This window comes from Pipistrellus hanaki, assembly GCF_964339955.1.
Source record: "Pipistrellus hanaki genome assembly, chromosome: 9".
NCBI classification, from domain to species: domain Eukaryota; kingdom Metazoa; phylum Chordata; class Mammalia; order Chiroptera; family Vespertilionidae; genus Pipistrellus; species Pipistrellus hanaki.
Window position 1 is genome coordinate 75,089,798 of NC_140511.1, and position 18,754 is coordinate 75,108,551.

General features: G+C 56.8%; 3 protein-coding genes across 3 annotated transcripts in view; 1 reads left to right on the forward strand and 2 right to left on the reverse strand.

Annotated features, from left to right (window-relative positions):
- The window catches only part of LOC311627872 (uncharacterized protein), a 389,410-nt gene that overhangs the window by 169,485 nt on the left and 201,171 nt on the right, over positions 1-18,754 (forward strand). The gene's annotated exons all lie outside the window — the stretch shown is intronic.
- FADD (Fas associated via death domain) lies at positions 2,237-7,869 on the reverse strand. The gene is made up of 2 exons (XM_084894598.1): positions 7,356-7,869; positions 2,237-5,109 (listed from the first exon to the last, which is right to left on the reverse strand). The coding sequence occupies exons 1-2, from the start codon at positions 7,639-7,641 to the stop codon at positions 4,754-4,756; spliced, it is 642 nt and encodes a 213-aa protein (XP_084750724.1). The 5' UTR covers positions 7,642-7,869; the 3' UTR covers positions 2,237-4,753.
- ANO1 (anoctamin 1) overlaps positions 13,006-18,754 on the reverse strand; it is a 122,790-nt gene continuing 117,041 nt past the window's right edge. Inside the window, exons 26-27 of the mRNA XM_084894610.1 lie at positions 16,279-16,384; positions 13,006-15,605 (exon numbers count right to left, since the gene is read on the reverse strand). Of these exons, the coding sequence (XP_084750736.1) occupies positions 15,261-15,605; positions 16,279-16,384 (451 nt within the window). The 3' untranslated portion in view covers positions 13,006-15,260. The remainder of the gene's footprint in view (positions 15,606-16,278; positions 16,385-18,754) is intronic.

Below are 18,754 nucleotides of genomic sequence, written 5' to 3' on the forward strand. Positions count from 1 at the left end.
AGCTGTAGGCCATGGCGCTCAGGGAGCTGAGCTTGGTGGGACGGGACGGAGGCAGGAGGGGCCTAGGATGGGTAGTGGGGTTGGGCAAAGCTGCCGTCGGAAGGCAGGTGGAGGGAGTAACGGCTTGGGCAGACTGCTAGGCACCGCTCCTGGCATCATGATGCTGCTGATTAGCGTTGGTCCTGAGGGGCCTGGGCGTCCTGGGAGCCGGTTCCTCCAGCCGGGAACCCCGCTGGAAGCACTGACACTGGCCCAGACTCAGTGACAAGCAAGGCTTTACATGTAATGATGTTACTGTGATCCATACAAACAGAAGGCCAGATGGAGGCTTCTGCTTCCAGCTCTCAGAAACTACAGATCAATAAAAGGACAAATTAGAGGGATGCCTACAAAGCGGACACAATGTAGACCAGTAGCGTAATTAAGTGGTTAGTAATTTAACATGAAGAATGACTTTCTAATTGCTGTAAAAAAGACACAAAACGTAACCTTTTCAACCATGTTTAAACGTCACCGAGGATGCTCACAGTGCTGAGCAAACAAGGCCACTCTCCATTCCCCAAACTCTGACATCTCCCAGCAGCTGTGCCGCGGAGCAGCAGGTGAGGTTTGGTGGGACAGAGCGGTCACCTTGTCTACCTCGTCATCAGGTTTGGGAGAGGGGGAGTCCTTGTACTCCTGGGTGTGTGGGGTGACACAAACGGCCCGTGGCTTTTCCTTCAGCCCAACCAGGCGGCCTGCACCCACACATCACGCGGCTCCCACTCAGTGAGGACCCCACTCACCCACTGAGTCAGCCTCTGTGCCTTGGTGGCAATGTGGGGGGTACACACGTGTGCCTCTGGCCTGTGTCTTAATTTAGTCAGACTCAAACACTGAGGGCCTCTTTGATGAAAAATGGATTTCCATTGCAAATTTTCCCTGTGAGAGACAAGTTCTGCCTTTGTACCTCCAGACGGAGGGAGACTGGGCATTTCTCATGAGCACATGCGTCCCCAGCATGCTTGGCTGTCCAGAGCCAGACACAATGCACACAGCAACCCTGTGGCTAGAAAGCGTTCTGGGGGATGACTCAGAATAGTTATCATGGAAATAACAACACAAAACAAAAAAATGTGTGGCGAGCTTGCAGCTCTAAAAATACCTTCTGGGCCCTGGCCAGTGTGGCTCAGATGGTTGGGCGTCACCCTGTGCACTGAAGGGTTGTTGGTTCCATTCCTGGTCAGGGCACATGCCCGGGATGGGGGCTTGATCCCCTGCCGGGGGCTGGGGGTGGGGGGTGGGGATAGGCATGCTGGAGGCAGCTACTTGGCGTTTCTTTCTTACATGGATGTTTCTTTCTCAAGATCAATAAAAAAATGTTAAAATAAAAAGAATACATTGAGAGCTCTGCAGTTGGGGGGTGGGTTAGAAGGGGAGGGAGGGCAGGAAGAAGAGCCTGAGCTTTCTAGAGATGAGGCTCACGGGGGGCGGGGCAGCAGAAAATGCTTGTGAGGTAGTCTGGGCTAGAGGAGCTGGTGCTGTGATACAGGGACAGGTGGTCCTAGACAGGAAGTCCTGGGTCTGCACCTTAGGCACTGGCCAGGAATGGGGGGCTGGGGAGGGAAGATGTTGAGTTTGAGTTTTGTGGCTGGCCAAATGTGTGTCACCCAGGTGCCCAAGTCCTAATCCCCAGAGCCTGGGAATATCTCTTGCATGACAAAAGGTGTCACCCCTGGCAGCAAACAATGTGTTTGGTGTTTTAGAAAAAGACCTGGGAGGAACCAGGGAGCTGGGACAGTGAGACCAAGGCTGTGAAGTGGTGCTGGGAGATGGCGTGCAGGAGCGGGCAGCGGAAGGAGGAAACCGGGAGCATTTCACGGAGAATGGTCAGAAGTCAATGCCTGGAGGCCGAGCGTGACTGAACAACTGCAACCTCAGCAAGCGCTGGGAAGATGCAGCGAGGACGGAGGCCAGTGGGTGGGAGGAAACAGTGGATGAGGGCCTGGTGACTTTGGAGGTGAGGTGACTGACGGAGCTCCGTGTGTCCAGAGCAGGAGAGGCTGTGGTGTGAAGGGGAGAGAGCGTGTGAAGCCAGAGCACTCAGGAGGGGCGGCAGACCAGGGCATGGACCCTTTGTTCCCAGAGACACTTGATCCAATTCGCCTTGATTGGCCCGAAGTCTGGGACACACACTGGCCTCCCTCTTTTTCAGGGGAAAAGGGTGGAGAGAGCAAAACATGCCCCTCACTTCAGCTTTCAAGTTGACTTGTCTACACCTTTATTAGAAACATACAATTTCATGATTGCAAAAAATAAGGTACATGGGTTGCTATGAGAACTCCCTGGCTAAAAATTGTAGCCGCTCCTTCCTTAGGGTGGGTGGCTCTGATTGGACATCAGTCCTGTCTGTTCCAGGAGAGGCTACAGAAAGACCCAGAATGTTCTGCCTGGAGGCAGCTTTCACCATCTGGGTCAGACTCGAGCCACATGCTCTCCAGGGACAGAATACCCCATCAAATAGTCCAGGTTACCCCACACATCAAAGAAAATGTGGAAAACACCCAAATACAGTAACCCTGTCATTAGGAAGTAACCGTTCCCAGATGCTTGCTGTGTAACATGTCACTTCTTGTGCCCATCTGTGCTTTGTACAAGCTGTGTGTGTATGTTTTGTTTCCTTGTTTTACAAAACGGGGGGACACTGTGCATCTCAAGGACAGGCTGCGTGTCCTATTCGACCGAGTCTCACCGCCAGGCTCGGTGGCAGTCCCTTGTTAGCCCCCGACCGCGTGCATGCTTCTATCTGGCTCGAAGCCTCATCTCAGGGGCCAGATTCTCTTGCAAGCTCATCCCACTCTATGGCTCTGACCTGGTGGCACACACAGCCCAGCAACATCATTTGGAAGCATTTTGCCACCCATCACCTTTTCCGAGTTTGACAACTCAAGATCCCAGCGCTGAGTGCAGTTAGATCACACAGGGGGTGACGTGTGGCTAGGACTCCTTCTCCCTCACCACGGGGACAGGAGTCCTGGGATGTCAGTGCCTCACTGGGTGATGGGCCACTGGAGCAAGCTGGTAGCAGAGCTGAGGACTGAGCCCATTTCTTTCTCCCGTCACAGCCTCTATTGGAGCACCTGGCATGATGGAAGGCTGGGATGTGGGAGAGGTTGGCTGCTGCCAACTGCTCCACACTTCCCCGTTTCAGCAGAGGACACCACAAACCGTAGGAATGGCAGAACCTCTAAAACCTATCTCTGGGTGAGAAATACGGACACACTGCCCAGAAAACTCAATTCCCAAATCTACCCATTCGGGAGCCACTCACATTTGTTGACAGTGATGACGCCTGCTGTCCACAGAACTGGGCCTGGCCTGGAGGCTTGCAGAGGGTGTGCTGGTGGGTGGGGGTGTGCAGCATTAACACAGGGCCGGGCCAGGCTGTGTGGGCCTGAAACCAGCTCAGCTCCTTGGCAGCACCCAGACCTGGAATGGGCTAGTGAACACCTGTGCTCCGGGCAGGCTTTCGGGTGAAGAGAGTAGGGCCAGTTCTGTCCTGTGTGCTGCTGTGGTCCCAGCTCCTGGCACAGGAAGTATCTGCTGAAGGTGTGGGGGCTCAAAGGCTGGGTCGGGGGCAGTGGCGAGGTCCTCAGCAGCCAGAGTGAGGCAGCATGCGTGACATCCCACCACACGTGGCTGGTCCAAGGTGACAGCTGGAAGGCCCAGACTAGGTACACCACTTGGCACCCGGGTACCTCTTGGAGGTAGGCAGGGCCCAAGCAGTGAACGCTGCCCTCCACAGACCCCCGTTTCCTGAGGGGGACAATCCCCTATTCAGAGGTGGGGCAACTGTGAGGAAATGTGGCCACTCACAGGATGAGCTTCGAGAGAGACCATGATTGGCTGAGATGGGACTCTTGAGAATATGTGATATAAAATCGATAGAAATGGAAAATTACCTGTAATAGGGAGATTTCTGCTATAAAGCCTTTGCTTAGTAGGATTACTGTAGAGATAGGAAGATTGCTTTTTAAAATTATGGGTTCCCACAGGATCCCTTTCCTTGCCAATTCTGTTACCAGAAAAACAGTGATTTTGATACATTAGTAACTGTGGATTCACAGGAATCAGAGTGCTTCCATGAGTTCCAGGCTTTGAGCCCCCACACTTCCAGCAGGACTGAGTGTAGAGCTGACTGTGCGATCACTTCACTTCTGAGCACCGAACAGGCACCACCTCTGAGGAGACAGCTCCCGCAGGGGCTGGGGCTGAGGCTGGAGCAGGGGTGCTTCTTGCCCACGCCGTCTGCACGGATAGCCTCATTGGGGGCGTGCGCGGAGGATGAGCAGAGTGGCTCTGAGCTGGCACACTGCCTCCAACCCCAGCTCTGCTGGCTCCAACCCCAGTTCCGTCCAGTGAGCCTTAATTCTGAGCTCCTTCCCTCGCTCCCTCCGGAGAATGGTGAAGTAACAACCGCTGTTAGATTCCTTCTATGTGTTGGTACGGTTCCAAAATCTCTCTGCAGGAACTCAATGGAGTCCAGACTCCCTTTCACAGGGTGATCAGGAAGAATGAATGGATGAACGGGTAAAGGCCCAAAGCTCCACCTGGCACACAGCGTGTGCTGTCAGCGCTTTGGTGGAGATGCTTGTGGCCGGGCGAGCGAGCGCTGGGGTCCCTTGTCCTGGCTCACTGCGAGGTTTTCACAGCGCAGGCGCGCGGAAGCCCCGGGCAGGCTCGGTGGAGGGGTCCCTGGAGAAGAGCAGCGGGGTCAGGAGGAGGCTTTCGTGCTGGATGCGTCCAACTCCCAGGACATGGGGGACACAGTGCCGCTCCCACTCTCGTCCTCGCGCTGGAGGCTGCGGGCCTGCTGGTCCTCCTCGATGAGGTCTGCCACCAGGTTGAGCCGGCAGGCCCTGAGCGCCCCCACGAGGTGGGGCACGGCCGCTCCCTCCCCTGCGGCGCTCTTCCAGACTCTCAGCGCCTCCCTCACCTGCTCGGTCAGGTTCCGGGGGTACTTCACCTCGATGGCATCGATCTTGCTGTCAGACACTTTAAGCTGACGAGCCAGTCTTCTCCAGTCCTTCCCCACGTGATCACATATGATGTCAAACGCTGCACAAAGGTCTAGGGAAAGAAAGAACAAAACGACTGACCAGAGGTTTGGGGCGGCTTCTCTGTGCTGACCCAAGTGCTGGATACACCAGAACTGTGGATTCACAGGAAGCAGAGTCCTTCTGTGAGCCCCGGCCTGAGCCCCCACACCTTCAGCAGGACTGAGCGAGGAGCTGACTGTGCGATCACTTCACTTCTGAGCACCGAACAGGCACCACCTCAGAGGTCCTCTTGCAAAGCTGAAGTCACCTGGTAGCAGAGGGGCTGAAGGTCACAGAAAGACCACCAATGACTTCTAATTCCACCCCAACCAATGCCACCCCAAAACATGGAGGTGTGGCCTGCTGAAGCCTTGGTGGCTGGGATGGGCTGTGGCAGCACTATCTGTTTAGGACAGGGGACACTGAAGAGAGGGCTGGGAGGTGCTCAGAAGGAAGGAAATGGGGCCACGCCTCATCCCATCCTGAACCATGGCCTCTAAAAGGATACATCCGTGTCAGCTCCCTGGAACCACAAATGTTAACTTAATTAGAAAAGGGTCTTGGCAGATGTAATTAAGTTGAGGATCTCGAGATGAGGACATCCTCGATTATGCAGGTGGCCCTAAATCCGGTGATGTGTGTCCTGATAGGACACACACAGAGGAGGCCGTGTAACCATGGAGGCAGAGACTCAAGGAGCAGGATGAGGCAGGAAGGACTACCCCCACAGCCCGCGGAGGGAGCACAGCCCCGAGGCACCTTGGCTTTGGACTCTGGCTGCCTACTGTGAGAGAATCAAGCTCGGCTGCTTTAAGCCACCGAATTTGTGGGGATTTGTATGGCAGCCCCAGACTGACCACCAGCCTTCAGTCCCCGGCTACCATGTCCTCAAGTGCTGACGCTACTGCTGAGATCAACCAGCCGGGTACTCTAGAGTCTAGACCACAGAAGGCTGTTCTGGGATGGGGAGAGAGGCCAGAGGACAAAATGTTCCTGCAAATTCCCATCTCCAGCTACAAACCAGAGACACTACGGCCGTTGTACAGATGAGGAAACCGAGCACAGAGAAGGCCAGTCAGTTTCCTGAGGTCAGACAGCCAGACCAGGGCAGAGCCAAGTCGCAAAACCCTGACAGTCTGACGCATTAGGCCACTTCATCTATACTAATAAAAGGTAATATGCTAATTAGACCAGGCTGACTGGAAGATGTCCAGTCCTCTGGTCCTCCTTCTGGACAAAGTCATAGTGGTAGGGGCTGAGGCAGAGGCAGTTAGGGGTGATCAGGCTGGTAGGGGAGGGCGGTTAGGGGAGATCAAGCAGGCAGGTGTGTGGTTAGGAGCCAGCAGTCCCAGAATGGAGAGGGTGCAGGCCGGGCTGAGAGGGGACCCCACCTCTCCACAAATTTCATACACCAGTCCTCTAGTCTTCTACAAAGGAGTAACAAAGAATCACCCCTTATCAACCCTCACACCTGCTCACCTTCTAGTGCACTTTCCTCCAACATCAACACACACACACACACACACACACCTCTTCCATTGAAAATACTTGAAGATATAGTTTTCCCATGTCCCGGTTTGTCTGTCAAGTACTGTGTGTGCACCTGTATATATGTATAAATCTATCTCCTTTTAGGCAGAGCTGTGCTGTCAGCTTGCCACCAATAATAAGCACCAGGGCTTATGGAGTGATACCCACGGAGTCACTCTTAATATCCTTTTTGGGTTCAGGGACAGGATAACCCACTTCAGGTCACAGCCTGAAGCCCCTGAGGGGTGCCCTCCGAGCACTTCCACCCTGCCCCCGCCTGGTTTTAGAATTATGGCGTGGCTGAGAAACCCTGAAGTTGGGTTTCACTTTTACTCTCGGAGGCCTCTGCAAGCCACGGGTGCGGGTGGCGGAGGGGGTGCCTGAGAGCGGGGCAGGAACCACTGCAGAACGGACTTGACAGGCAGAAGGCAAGTGCGGGCAGCAGCACGGGCTCCCGCGACCCTTTCCCACCCGGAGGAGGTTAGCAACGCCTATTTCCTTCCGGGTATTTTCTCACTTATTGAGCAACGGAGCCGGGCTCTGCCCCAGAAACACTGAACTTGGGGGGCTGAGTGTCCATGCCCTGCAGCCTAGGGTGAGTTCACTGTTCTGAGCGTTGGTCCTCCCACGTGTCACCGGTGTTCCAGGGGCTTTTAGGGAAAACCCACGCAAACTCAAAGCTGGGAACCGTTAGACGCCCGGCAGACCCGCTCCGCCTCCCGGCCCCCAGCCCCGGCCCGCGCCCACCTTGCTCCTCCGGCGCCGCCCGCCCCGCCGCGCCCGCCTCGTAGTCGTCCAGGAGCCGCAGCAGGTCTTGGCGCCGCAGGGACACGAGCAGCTCGCGCAGCAGCTCGGTGTGCTCGCTGTCCAGCTCGTTCTGCTCGAGCAGCACGGTGAAGAGGTCCACGCCGCTCTGCACGCGCTCCAGCTTCCTCTTGCTTATGCGGCCTTGGCACAGGAACTTGAGCTCGGTCAGCTCGCCGCTCGTCAGGCCGGTGGACACCGAGTGCAGCAGCACCAGGAACTGGTCCATGGTGGCGGCCGCTGGGCGGGCGTGGCCCGAACCCGGCCCACCGCGCGCGTCCTCCGCTCCGGCTCGCCGCCCCCAGTCTCGGTCCGCCGCCCGCCGGCCCGCCCGCCCGCCGGCCTGCGCCCGGGGGACTCGGGCCGCTCGGGGTCCCTCTTCACAAACCCCGCGCTTCGACCCCGACACCGGAAGTCCACATAGGGCCTTCTAGGGGTCTCGCGAGAACTCTAGAGCCTCGCGAGAACTGCGGGACTCACGCATGCGCCCGGGACCCGTCTGTAGCCGTTTCCGCCTGGGAGACGCGCCGCCGCCTCCAGAGGGCGCCCCAGGCAGGGTACGGGCGCGGGCTGGGGCGGCCTCTGCGCCTGCGCCCTTCAGACCTTCTCCCTCCTGATGGAAACCTATGGCCTTGGAACTGCCGAGACCCGGGTTGTGGGCGGGAGGGCGGGCCTGCGTTTCCTGTGGAATGTGGCAGTACAGGTGCTGATGATAAATTCATTTATTTATTGACATTGGTGATGGTGCATGTCCTTTAGTGCCCCCTGGGCACCTGTGTGCGGAAAAGATTACTCAGAGGTTTATTTAGGCGGTTAGCTTTAATGGATATTTGATTTTTAAAGTTGCAGTCATTGATGTTTTGAATGCTTTTTAGGCCTTTATTGAGCGCCTACTGTGTGCCAGGCAATAGGTGCTGGGGCCAAATTCGGGAAGTCCCTGCCTGCTAGAGCTTAGTCATTAGTACCCTAGTTTACAAAACGCAGATAAGCAAGTGCAGAAGGTCAAAGCTGCGGGTGGGGGGTTGGGGGTGGTGGTGAGGGGCGGGGAGGGGGCAGGGGTGGAGGGGGACGGGGCAGAGCCAGTTGAGGCACAGGGGATGGCCAGGTTCCAGGAGCCCCAGGGAGACCAACAGGTCTGGAGCAGGGGTGGGGGTGGGGATGGGGGGCTGAGGGAAGGCAAGGGGAGGTCAGGGAGAGGGCCCTAAGGATCGTCTTTTCTGCCGAGATGGAGCCCTTGCAGAGTGTGTGAGAAGCAAAGGAATTTGAGTTACATAAAAAAAAAAAAAAAAAGAAAAAGAAAAAAGAAAAGAATATACATCGAGTGGCCAGATTATTATGATCTCTGAACGCATAATAATCTGGGCACTCAGTGTATTTGTATCTCAAATGGGTACCAAAAGTATTCTAGACTTTTGCTAGAGATCAGCTCACCTATTTGCCCTGAGCTTTCTATCAGCCAGTGCAAAGGGGAAAACTGATCAGGTGCACGATCTACAGTATCTTTGATATCAAATAAATGAGGTACTCAAGAGATGTACACTGAGTGGCCAGGTTATTATGCGTTCAGAGATCATAATAATCTGGCCACTCAGTGTGTGTGTGTGTGTGTGTGTGTGATGAGAGATAACTCCATACCACTTACCCTTTTAAAAGTTTACAATTCGCTGTTTTTTTAGTCTATTCATAAGACTGTCCAACCCTTTCCATTAGCTAATTTTAGAACATTTTCATCGCCCCAAGTAGGAACCTGCCACCCATTAGCAGCCACTTCCTTCCCTCCACCTCTCCTCAGCCCCTGGCAGCTGCTAATTTACTTTCTGTCTCTGGATTTGTGTACTCTGGGCACTTCATACAACTGGAACCACGCACCGCGCGGCCTCTGGAGCCTGCTTCCTTTTCATTGAACAGAATGTCTTCAAGGTTCATCCATGTTGGGGCAGGCATCCGTGTTGGTTCCTGTTTAAGTCTTCCACGTACGGACGGACGGACCACATCTGTTCACCAGTCATCAGCTGATGGACATCCCAGTTGTCCCCACCTTTTGGCTATTATGAATAATGCTGCTATGAACTAATATGTTTAAAACCTTTTTAATTTATTGATTTTAAAGAGAGAGGGGACGTTGATTTGCTGTTTTACTCATTTATGTATTCCTTGGTTGACTCCTGACCAGGGATCGAACTCACAACCTTGGCATAGAGGGACAATGCTTGAACCCACCGAGCAACGCCAGCCGGGCTCTGCGTAATATTTTTAAGGAATCGTTCTACCCTCGAGTAGAAGCCACGGAACTCTGCACTAATCCTGATGAGGGAGGAGAGTCCCTGGACTGAGTGCATTGCAGGGGTGGGAGGGGTGAGGCCCTCTTCAGATTTTGGGGTGGACATAAACAAGAGGAACTGAGGGTGCTTGAGCATTGACTGACCTGGGGAGGTGGATGGGTTTGGGGAAGGACCTATTAGACATGTTGACCTGACAGTGGGATGTACAGGAAGAGGGTTTGGGACAGAGATCTAGGCAGCGATGTGAATTTGGGAATATTCCGCAGACAGATGGTGCCGTGATGGTTAATGCATTTTTATTGATTTCAGAGAGAAAGCGAGAGGGGGAGAGAGAGGGAAACATCAATGAAGAGAGTGGATCGTATGTCCCAGATATGAGTCCCACATCAGATATAGGAGGTGCAAACATGGCCTCCCATTTGGTGAATGGCCATTTAGCTCTGCCGATGGTATCCTTTGATGCAGTCTAACTAGAGAGATGGCAGTGTGAGAAGGACCCCCTGCCAACACTGGCTTGAAGATTATGGGACGGGTCTGGCCCTGCCGAAACCTTGGTTTTAGCCCAGTGAGACCTGTGTCAGATGTCTCATCTAGGAAACTAGAAGTTAATAAACCTGTTGTTTGAAGCCACTACATTTGTGGTAATTTGTCTCAACAGCAGACAGAAAACCAGCCCTGGCCCATGGGCAGGCTCCTTTCCTCCCAAAGTGGTGCTCCCACAGGCAGCCAGCAGAGGGCAGCAGCCACTATAAACAAATCCGGGGATCAGCGTTAACGCGGCCGGAAGTCAGAACAGGGAGTCAGGACTCTGGTTACAGCTGGGTGACCGGAAGGGAGCACCAAGGGAGGCTTTTGAGGTGCCGTGACATTATGCGGCTGAGTCCTGGCCACAGAGGTGTGTGGTTTTGTGGAAGTTGACTAGACACTTAAGGTATGGGCAGTTTTCTGTGTTCCACGTCCATAAAAAGGTGTGGGGAGAGAGGGCGCATGGGGTAGGGGAGTGAAGAGAAGGGGGCAGGAGAATGGGTCACAGTAAATAAATATCGGCAGAGCCGAGAAGTCTGGCTTCAGTTTCACAGCTGCCTTTCCCCCAGGTGCATCCCTGGATCCTGGCCCGGTTGCTCACACCAGCCCCTCTGGGCAAACCTGGCTGGGAGCCCTGTGCTACCCAAGCCAGTGTTCCAGGGGTCAGCTCCTCTGCCAGAGGCTGTGGGCCTGTCTGTGGCCAGAGGCATCGCCTACCTCCCACCTAACCCCTGACTCCTCCACCAACAGCCCTGCCAGTTGATTCCAAGGTCTGTGCAGCTCAAAGGCAGAAAAGCTCAGTTGTCAGTCTATTTGCCTGCCATCTATGTATCCATTCACTGTTTGTCTACCTATAACCACTCATCTATCCATCCATCCATCTTCTCAGCCACCCATCCATGCACCCATTCATCCACTTATCCACCCATTCACTCATCCATCCATCAATCCATCCTCCTAGCTACCCATCCATGCACCCATTCACCCATCTGTTCACCCATCCACTTACCCATCCATCCATCCATCCATCCATCCATCCATCATCCCAGCCACCCATCATCCATTCACTTATTTGGCACTTTCTGGTGCCTTCTCTGTGCCCGGCCCTGGACCCCTGCTCCTACTGGGTCTGTTCCTTGCAGGGTCATCACTTTCCCACTTGGCTGTGGCTCCTCCAGAACCATGTGGATGGTAAATGAGTGCTGCCCAAGCGTGGAGGCACCCAACACCTGTGCTCATTTTAGAGAGCACGTACATGGCCCCTGGGAGGCTGCAGGTGAATGTGTGGGAGGTGGGGAGGCGGGTACCTGGCTCTGAGTCCAGCCCTGGGGTGAGGACAGCTGTATCCCAGCATACACCTTGGCCAGGCTCTGTTCCAGCGACCCTCACAGCTGGTTCTGCATCGCAGGAAAAGGACCTGCCCTGGGGCTCGTCTAGAAAGGCGGTGGCTCCAGCAGCCACAGTCTCAGCTGCTGCTGTGGGCTGTGGGCGGGCACGTTTGGGAGGGTGGGAGGTGGACAGAGGTGGTGGAGAGGACCGGCATCATCTGAAGAAGGACACCGGCCCCAGCCACACCCGAGAGGCGACACGGTGAAAAACGGGGCCATGTCATCAGCGGGGGAGAATTTTCAAGAAAATAGCAAGCCTGGATTTTTATGTGGATTTAACTGGTGTTCCTAAATTAAATTCACTCAGATAGCAACTCATTCTGACCCTGTCTCATGGAAGCTGTGGGGCAGCTCACACCAGCCTCCACCCTCTGGGGAGGGCGGCCAGAAACCCCACATCAGATGCCGGGGGACGGACACCTGCCCATTCCCACCCCACCATCCAGGGGCCAGCAGCAGAAGTGCTCGGCCCTAGGTCCACAGGGCCTGGGTGTGAAAGACGGCTGTGCAGCCTGCTGTGTGACCACCACAGGGCTACGGCCCTCTCTGGGCCTCCTTGTGCCCGCTGTGAAGTAATGGCACCGGCCGGCCAGCTGGTCTCCACGGAATCCTCCCCCTGCGAGATGGCGAGTCTTTCCGACATTGCTGCTCCTTCTCCACCACTTCTCCCACCTGTTCAGGCCTATCATCGCTTACCTCAACTCCTGCAGCTCTCTCCTCTCGGGCCTCCCGCTCCACAGCTGCCAAGACTAAGCTGCGAATCAGATCCTGCAACTGCCCTGGTTAGAACTTTGCCATGGCACTTCGCACCAAACTCACAGTCCTCACTGCGTGCGTTGGTTCTGGTGGCCTCCCGTGCCCCTCGCTCTAGCCACACGGTCCTTGCCGCACCTAGAGTTAGCCCAGCACACCGCTGCCTCAGGACCTTTGCACTGGCTGTTCCTGCTGCTTGGACTGTCCTGCCTTCCTCTCCAGGGTTTTACGTTTTGGCTCCTCATTGCTCAGCTCCCCAGGGACCTCTCCGACCAACTCAGTCTGTCCGTGGTACCCTCCGTTGTATGTTCACCAGCAGCCTTTTCTTCCTCTGAAGCTATTGTGGTTTGGTGTTCATTTCTGGTTCAGCAGATGGCGCCCCCTGCAGGAAGCCATCCCCCGGGGTGCAGGGGCGGTCTGCTTTGCCCAGGGCTCTCTTTGTGGACGGGGCATGAGTGAATGTCTGTCGGGCCTGAGTGCCAGCCTCCTTGAGGTCTTGGCTTAGGTGCTAAGGAGCCTTGTGATCTTGGCACCTACACCCTGCTCTGAACAAGTGGGGCAGGTCCCACCATGAGCCTCGGCTTCAGGGAGGACCTAGGAGGGGGGCCCTGGTGCTGCCTCCGTTTGGGACTTAGAATGCGGTGCCAAAGCTTCAGAAGGCCTTTCTTGACCCTGAGTAACCAGGACAAGGGACTTGCGGTTTGCATGGAGGCACCTGAGCACCAGATGGCGCTCGAGGCCTGCGGCTGGCAGGGAAGGCTCTGGAGGTGTGGGGACCTGGCTGCCTGAGTGGCTCCTGAGGGGAGGTCCCCTGACAGGGTGGGCTGCCCCCTGAAGTTTGATGTACAAATGCCCCTTTTTCCACGATATGATGGTGATCCTCAGTGGTGATTTAAAAGCAGGTGTCCCCCCTCACCCACATGAAAACACTGGTGACTCTAGGTTAGTCCCCAAAAGGTTGGCGGGAAGGTTTAGCTCCATGAAATCCCAAATTCTCTTGTTGGGTGGGATGAACGGTCAGGATTTTGGGCTCATGGATGAGGCTGCTGGGAAGGTGTGACAACTCCCATCCCAACACACACGCGTGCACACACAAGACACAAGGACATATAAACACATATAAACACACATACACACATAAGCCCCTGCACACAGACACACGCACATATAAACACATACCCACACATGTGCACACACAAGCCCCTGCACACACGAATGCACACACATGCTCCCGCACAGGCACAATCACGCAAGCACACATGAACATGCTACACACATCCCTGCACACACAGACGCAGACATGCACAAACACACACGTGCACACGCACACACCCAGTGGGGAGGTCTCAGGAACAGCTCTCCATGTGTCTCACCAAACACGACGGATGCCCCCAAGTCCCTCCCGGACTTTCAGCTCAGCCCTGGGGCTCGGGACACGGGGCAGAGCCCGGGGGGCTTCCTGGGCAGATGCCACCGAACAGTGTCCCGTGAGGAAGGTGTCACGCACACACATGGATTCGGGAGCGCATCTCGCCACGGCCCTCCGGGTCTGTGCACACTCACTTAACAAAGACAAGGTTCCCACGAGAGGATTTTGGTAATCACCTCGTTTTTAATACAATGGTCATATACAAAACCCCTATTTCAAACAACTTGCTGTACATGAGAACACAGAAGCATCCGACGGCACGGTTTCAGCACACGGGGGACTCAGCCCCGAGGTCGAGGCAAGCACTGTGTATGGCCTCCCCTCCCGCGTTTCTCTGGGCGCTCGAGACGTGGACCCCCCGTCACCCACAAGACCTGCGTGCCCACGCTCTGAAAATCCTAACTGTCCAACAGGAACGTTCCTGTGAGTAGAAATATAGAGAAGTGTTACCAAAATAGAGGCCTTTATCAATAAAAATCTTTGGTAGCAACAGTAGTTTAAATTCCTCTCGATGGTATTTGGTTAACTAGTAAAAGAAAGAAAGTCCTTCCACCTCTGAGCTACAGGAGAAAAAACAAAACAACCCTCAAATCCACCGTAGAATCGATAAAGAGAACAAAAAGAAAAAAAAAAGAAAAAAGAAAAACAAGAGAAAAAAAAAGTAACAGACCCTCAATAAATAGCCTGAAGCCGTGGCCGAACCTTGGGAGCCGTGGGACTCCCTGAAACCACTGTGGCCCCCAGATGCCTCTGGGTGACCGCTCACTGCCTGGTGTCCTGTCGCTGGTCTTTGCCCACAAGGAAAGGGGGCAGCTGCGAGGCCAGCTCCCGGCGTGGGGGTGGGGAGGGGTGGGGAGGGGGGCAGGTGTGGCTCCCGGCGGGACCTGCCCCCGTTGGCTCTCAGGAGCAAGCTGGACGCTCCCACGCCCTGTGGCCGACATGACCAGGCCACCGCTCCCGACCAGAGTGCCTGCTTCCGAACCGACAGAAAAGGGGATGGGGACGGGCTCGCTCTCCTGACCGAGAGGCAGGCGAGGTCTCGGGGAACTGGTCTCCAATGGCTCAGTCCTTGCCCGCGTCTCTGCTCCCCCTCCACGCGGCACCCAGGGCCTCGGAGGCCATGCCCGCCTGTCAGGGTGCCAGGGGGATCACAGGAGGTAATGACTTCTGCTCATGGCCGCCGCCGCGGGGGAGACCCCGCCAAGGCCGCCTCTGCCGCGGGCGCCGCCCTGTCCCAGCGACCGTTCTGATGAACTCCGAGAGTAAGGATAAAAAATTCCCTGCAGAATGGTTTTGTGCAAAAACAAGGGAAAAACAAAAAGAGAAACAACCCCAGAAGAAAAGATTTTAAAAAACATCGTCTTATCAGAAGGTGGTCTTCGAGGTTTGCTGCAAACACAGGAGCCACCCGACCTGGTGGGGGTGGGCTGCCTGCCCGGGAGAGGTGCCCGTTGGAGGGGCGCTGGGGCGGCTACAGGGCGCCCCCGGGGTTCTCGGGGCCGTTGGGGCCATTGGGGCCACCAGGGCCGCCGTCTGGGCGGCCATTGGGGCCGCCGTCGGGGCCGCCACCGCTGGGGCCGCCGTCAGGGCCGTTGGGGCCGCCGTCAGGGCCGTCCTGGGGGCTGTGGTTGCTGCAGGCCTCGTCCTTCTTGGGGCCCCGCTCCATCCATGTGTCCAGCAGCTGCTGCTTGCCCTGCTCCTCCCTCATGAACAGCTCCACCATCAGCACCTTCTCCTTGTGGATCTGCTGGCTGATGTCCTTGGGGATGTCCGGGATGACCCAGTCCACGAAGTCGCTCATGAACATGACCAGGTTCTGGAAGGACAGTTACCGCGTGGGCGTGGGAAGAAGGACCCCGGAGAAGGCTCCCCGCCTCTGCCCACCTGGCAGCGCCGCCCCCTGCCCCGCCCCTGCCCGTGGCCGTGGGCACCAGCTTGGAGCTCCTGGGCCTCGGTTTCCTGGAAGGTATAACTGAGGGAGGGAACCTGCCAGCAGCCACTCCCGACATGTTGGCCAGCCTTCTTTTAAAAATGTTATAGTGATTGTTTTTTCAGAGAGAGAGAGAGAGAAAGAAAGAGGGAGAGAGAAACACCAACTGGTTGTTCCACTTGCTCATCATTCATTGGTTGAACACCTGTACGTGCCCTGACTGGGGATCGATCCACCACCTCGGGGTAGTGGGATGACGCTCTAGCCGACCGAGCCACCGGCCAGGGCAGCCGGCCTGCTCGGAGAATCTGAGCTCCGTTAACTAGGAAACGCCTCTGGAGGCTTCCGAATTCCTTGGCTGGGAGGCTTCCAACGTGATCCGCCGGGTCACGCATCACCAAGTAAGACAAGTGTCAGGGCTTTGAAGCAATTCACACGATGAACTCAGCGCACAGAAGGACGGGAGGCTGACGGATGCCTCCGGGGGCCCGCCTGCTGCCCTGACCCTGCCTGACGCGGGCCCTCCCGCTCCCGGACCCGGGGCCCCTGGAAGGCGCACCTGGAAGACGATGACGAAGGCCAGCCGCGCCGCCAGGACGGCCCAGAAGTCCTTGGAGATGTCGTACTTGTTCTCCGACCACGGGGGCTCCCGGTAGTCTTTGTACCTGCAGAGGCGGGCGGGAATCGGGGGCTGCGAGAGGACCCTGGGGTTCCGCCAGCGCCGGGAGGCCCCTGATGCCGGAGCCTCGGCAGGGGCAGCCCGCCGCCCAGGCGACAGGGAGTCTCTCCACGTGGGAGGGCTGGCAGGGCCGAGGGGCTTGGTGGAAGTGAGGACCCCAGCTAAGGGTCCCTGGAGGCCCAGCTGGGGGCCCGCAGAAGAGAGCTCTGGGACCATCTGGTGAAAGAAAGCCTTTCTCCAGAAGAAGTCCCACCTAAACCCCGGGAGATCAAACCAAGCAAGCGGGCCTTCCTTCGCTGAAGTGGGTGGGGGTCCTTAGGCCTGGCCCCCCGACCCCCCCACCTCAGCCCACACCTGCTGTCCACAAAGCTCAGGCTGGGTCTGTGACACCCAGTTTGAAAACCACCTGCCCAGCCTTTGCAGAGGAAACTATGGGAAAGAACTACATGTTTTTCTCAGCGTGGCCTGTGGAGGGGGTTACATACACAGGTGGCGTGGTGGGGGCCTGCCTGGCAGTGGCCCCAGTGCCCAAGGGCACTGCGCTGTCTTCCAGCCACGGCCTCTGGGCTGTTGCCTCTTATCTCTGCCTAAGACAGTCCACCCCTCCTTTCCAGTTATCAAGTTTAGAAGTAGCCTAATGACTTCCTGCTCAGAGAGACCAGCGCCTCACACCCTTACCCCAGCCTGCCTCTGTCCCTCCTTTGGCGCCTACGATCTTTACTTAGTGTCTGCCCCCCACTCTGCCAAGCAGGTTGATGGGCACCTCCCGAGCTTCAGGCCTCTCCATCCCCTTCCTCTTTCACACAGGCCCAGAGATGCCCAGGGCGAGGACCGAGGTCCTGCCTCCCCCCAGGCCCACCCAACTGCTCCCTGAAATCCGGGGGTGCTTGGGCTTCATGGCCTGACACCCCTCTGCATTGGAAATACTCTCAGAAAACATGCCCACAGTTTCCGGGCGAGGGGGCCCCAGGTGTGCCCCGTGCTGGTCCCTGAAAAGCTGAGGTCCAGGGGGGGAGCAGAGGAGGGCCGGCGCCCAGCTCAGTGGGCACAGCAGGCCCGGCCTGGTCCCCAACCCAGCCACTGCCTTGCTGTGTGTCCCTGCGCGACCCCCGGGCCTCTCTGGGCCGCTGGCTGGCTTCCCCTCACTTACTCACATCATGCGCATGCATTGAGCAGCTACCACGGGCCAGGCCCCAGCCCAGGAACACAACCCGCAGAGCTCTATCTCTGGAGTGAGCTGGATGGGAGGGCTAAGCTGCCAACCCTGGGGGTAGGATCGGGCTGGGAACCCGCAGTCTGGTGCCAGCTGCTGAGCGGCACGGGAGTTGCCCAACGTGAACTCCGCTGGGAACAGGCAGCCCGTGTTCTCCCAGCATCAGAAGCCACACACACACACACACACGTGTCCTCCTTTCCATGCTCAAGGCCTGCTGCATCGGGAGACTGGGACATGTGTTTGGGGCACCTGGCAAACTCCTATGCATCCCTCAAAGCCCACAGACAGATATGCCCAGCTGCCTCCACCTGCACTGACCTCTATCAGGGATGATCTTATGTTTTTTCTTGTGTGTGGCTCTCCTTAGCCACCTGCTAGCTCCCCTGGGCAGAATCACAGTATTCATGTCCTCTCTGGGGGTGGCTGTGGCATTGCATGAGACAAGGCCTGTTCTAGAACAGGAATAAGTGATAGCCACCAGCCTCGCAGCTCTCGGCTCTGCCGCCTCTCACCCCCACCGCCCCAGGCTGGGCTCGGTGCCGCCCCTCCCACAGCCAGCTCCTCCAGGAAGTGGGTTGTCACGGGCGCGGCCAGCGGAGGCATGGAGCTCACCACACCTGCAGCCCATGATCATGGCCAAAGGATGGGGTGAACCTGGCTGACAGCGAATTCTGGGGAGTGCATCGGTCTGGCCCACAGCCTCCCACGTCCACCGGGGTAAAAGCAACAAGACCCTTCACATAACGGGGCCCCCCCTCCCCGTCTCCCTGGGCCCCCCCCCGCCCCCATGTGAGCAGGACACCCGAACGAATGCACGGGGTGGGGAGCTGCGTCCTTAACCAATGCCCGTGACCTGCTTCCTGGTCCTAACACCCGAGGCGGACCCTACAGACACCAGCACGGACACCCCCTGAGGGGATTCCTAATGAAATGGCCACACACCTCCCTGCCCTCTTTCTTCGGAACTGTCCTTCCTCTGAACGTCAGTTTAGACAGGCAGGTCAAGCCTGAGCGTGTTCTTGGCATGAGCGTTCAAATGACACAAAGGTACTGGTGCTCCTGACGAGCCGGAGGCTGGGGCTCCGGCCCTGCCCGCCCGGCACCTGGGGCACCCGCCTGCGGTAGGACGGGCAGAGGGTC

Bases quoted from the DNA above. Each gene is read 5' to 3' on its own strand.
- FADD (XM_084894598.1), bottom strand. From the start codon at position 7,641: ATGGACCAGTTCCTGGTGCTGCTGCACTCGGTGTCCACCGGCCTGACG. The intron at 5,110-7,355 runs GTGGGCGCGGGC...TTCTTTCCCTAG, and splicing joins GGCGGCGCCGGAGGAGCAAG to ACCTTTGTGCAGCGTTTGAC.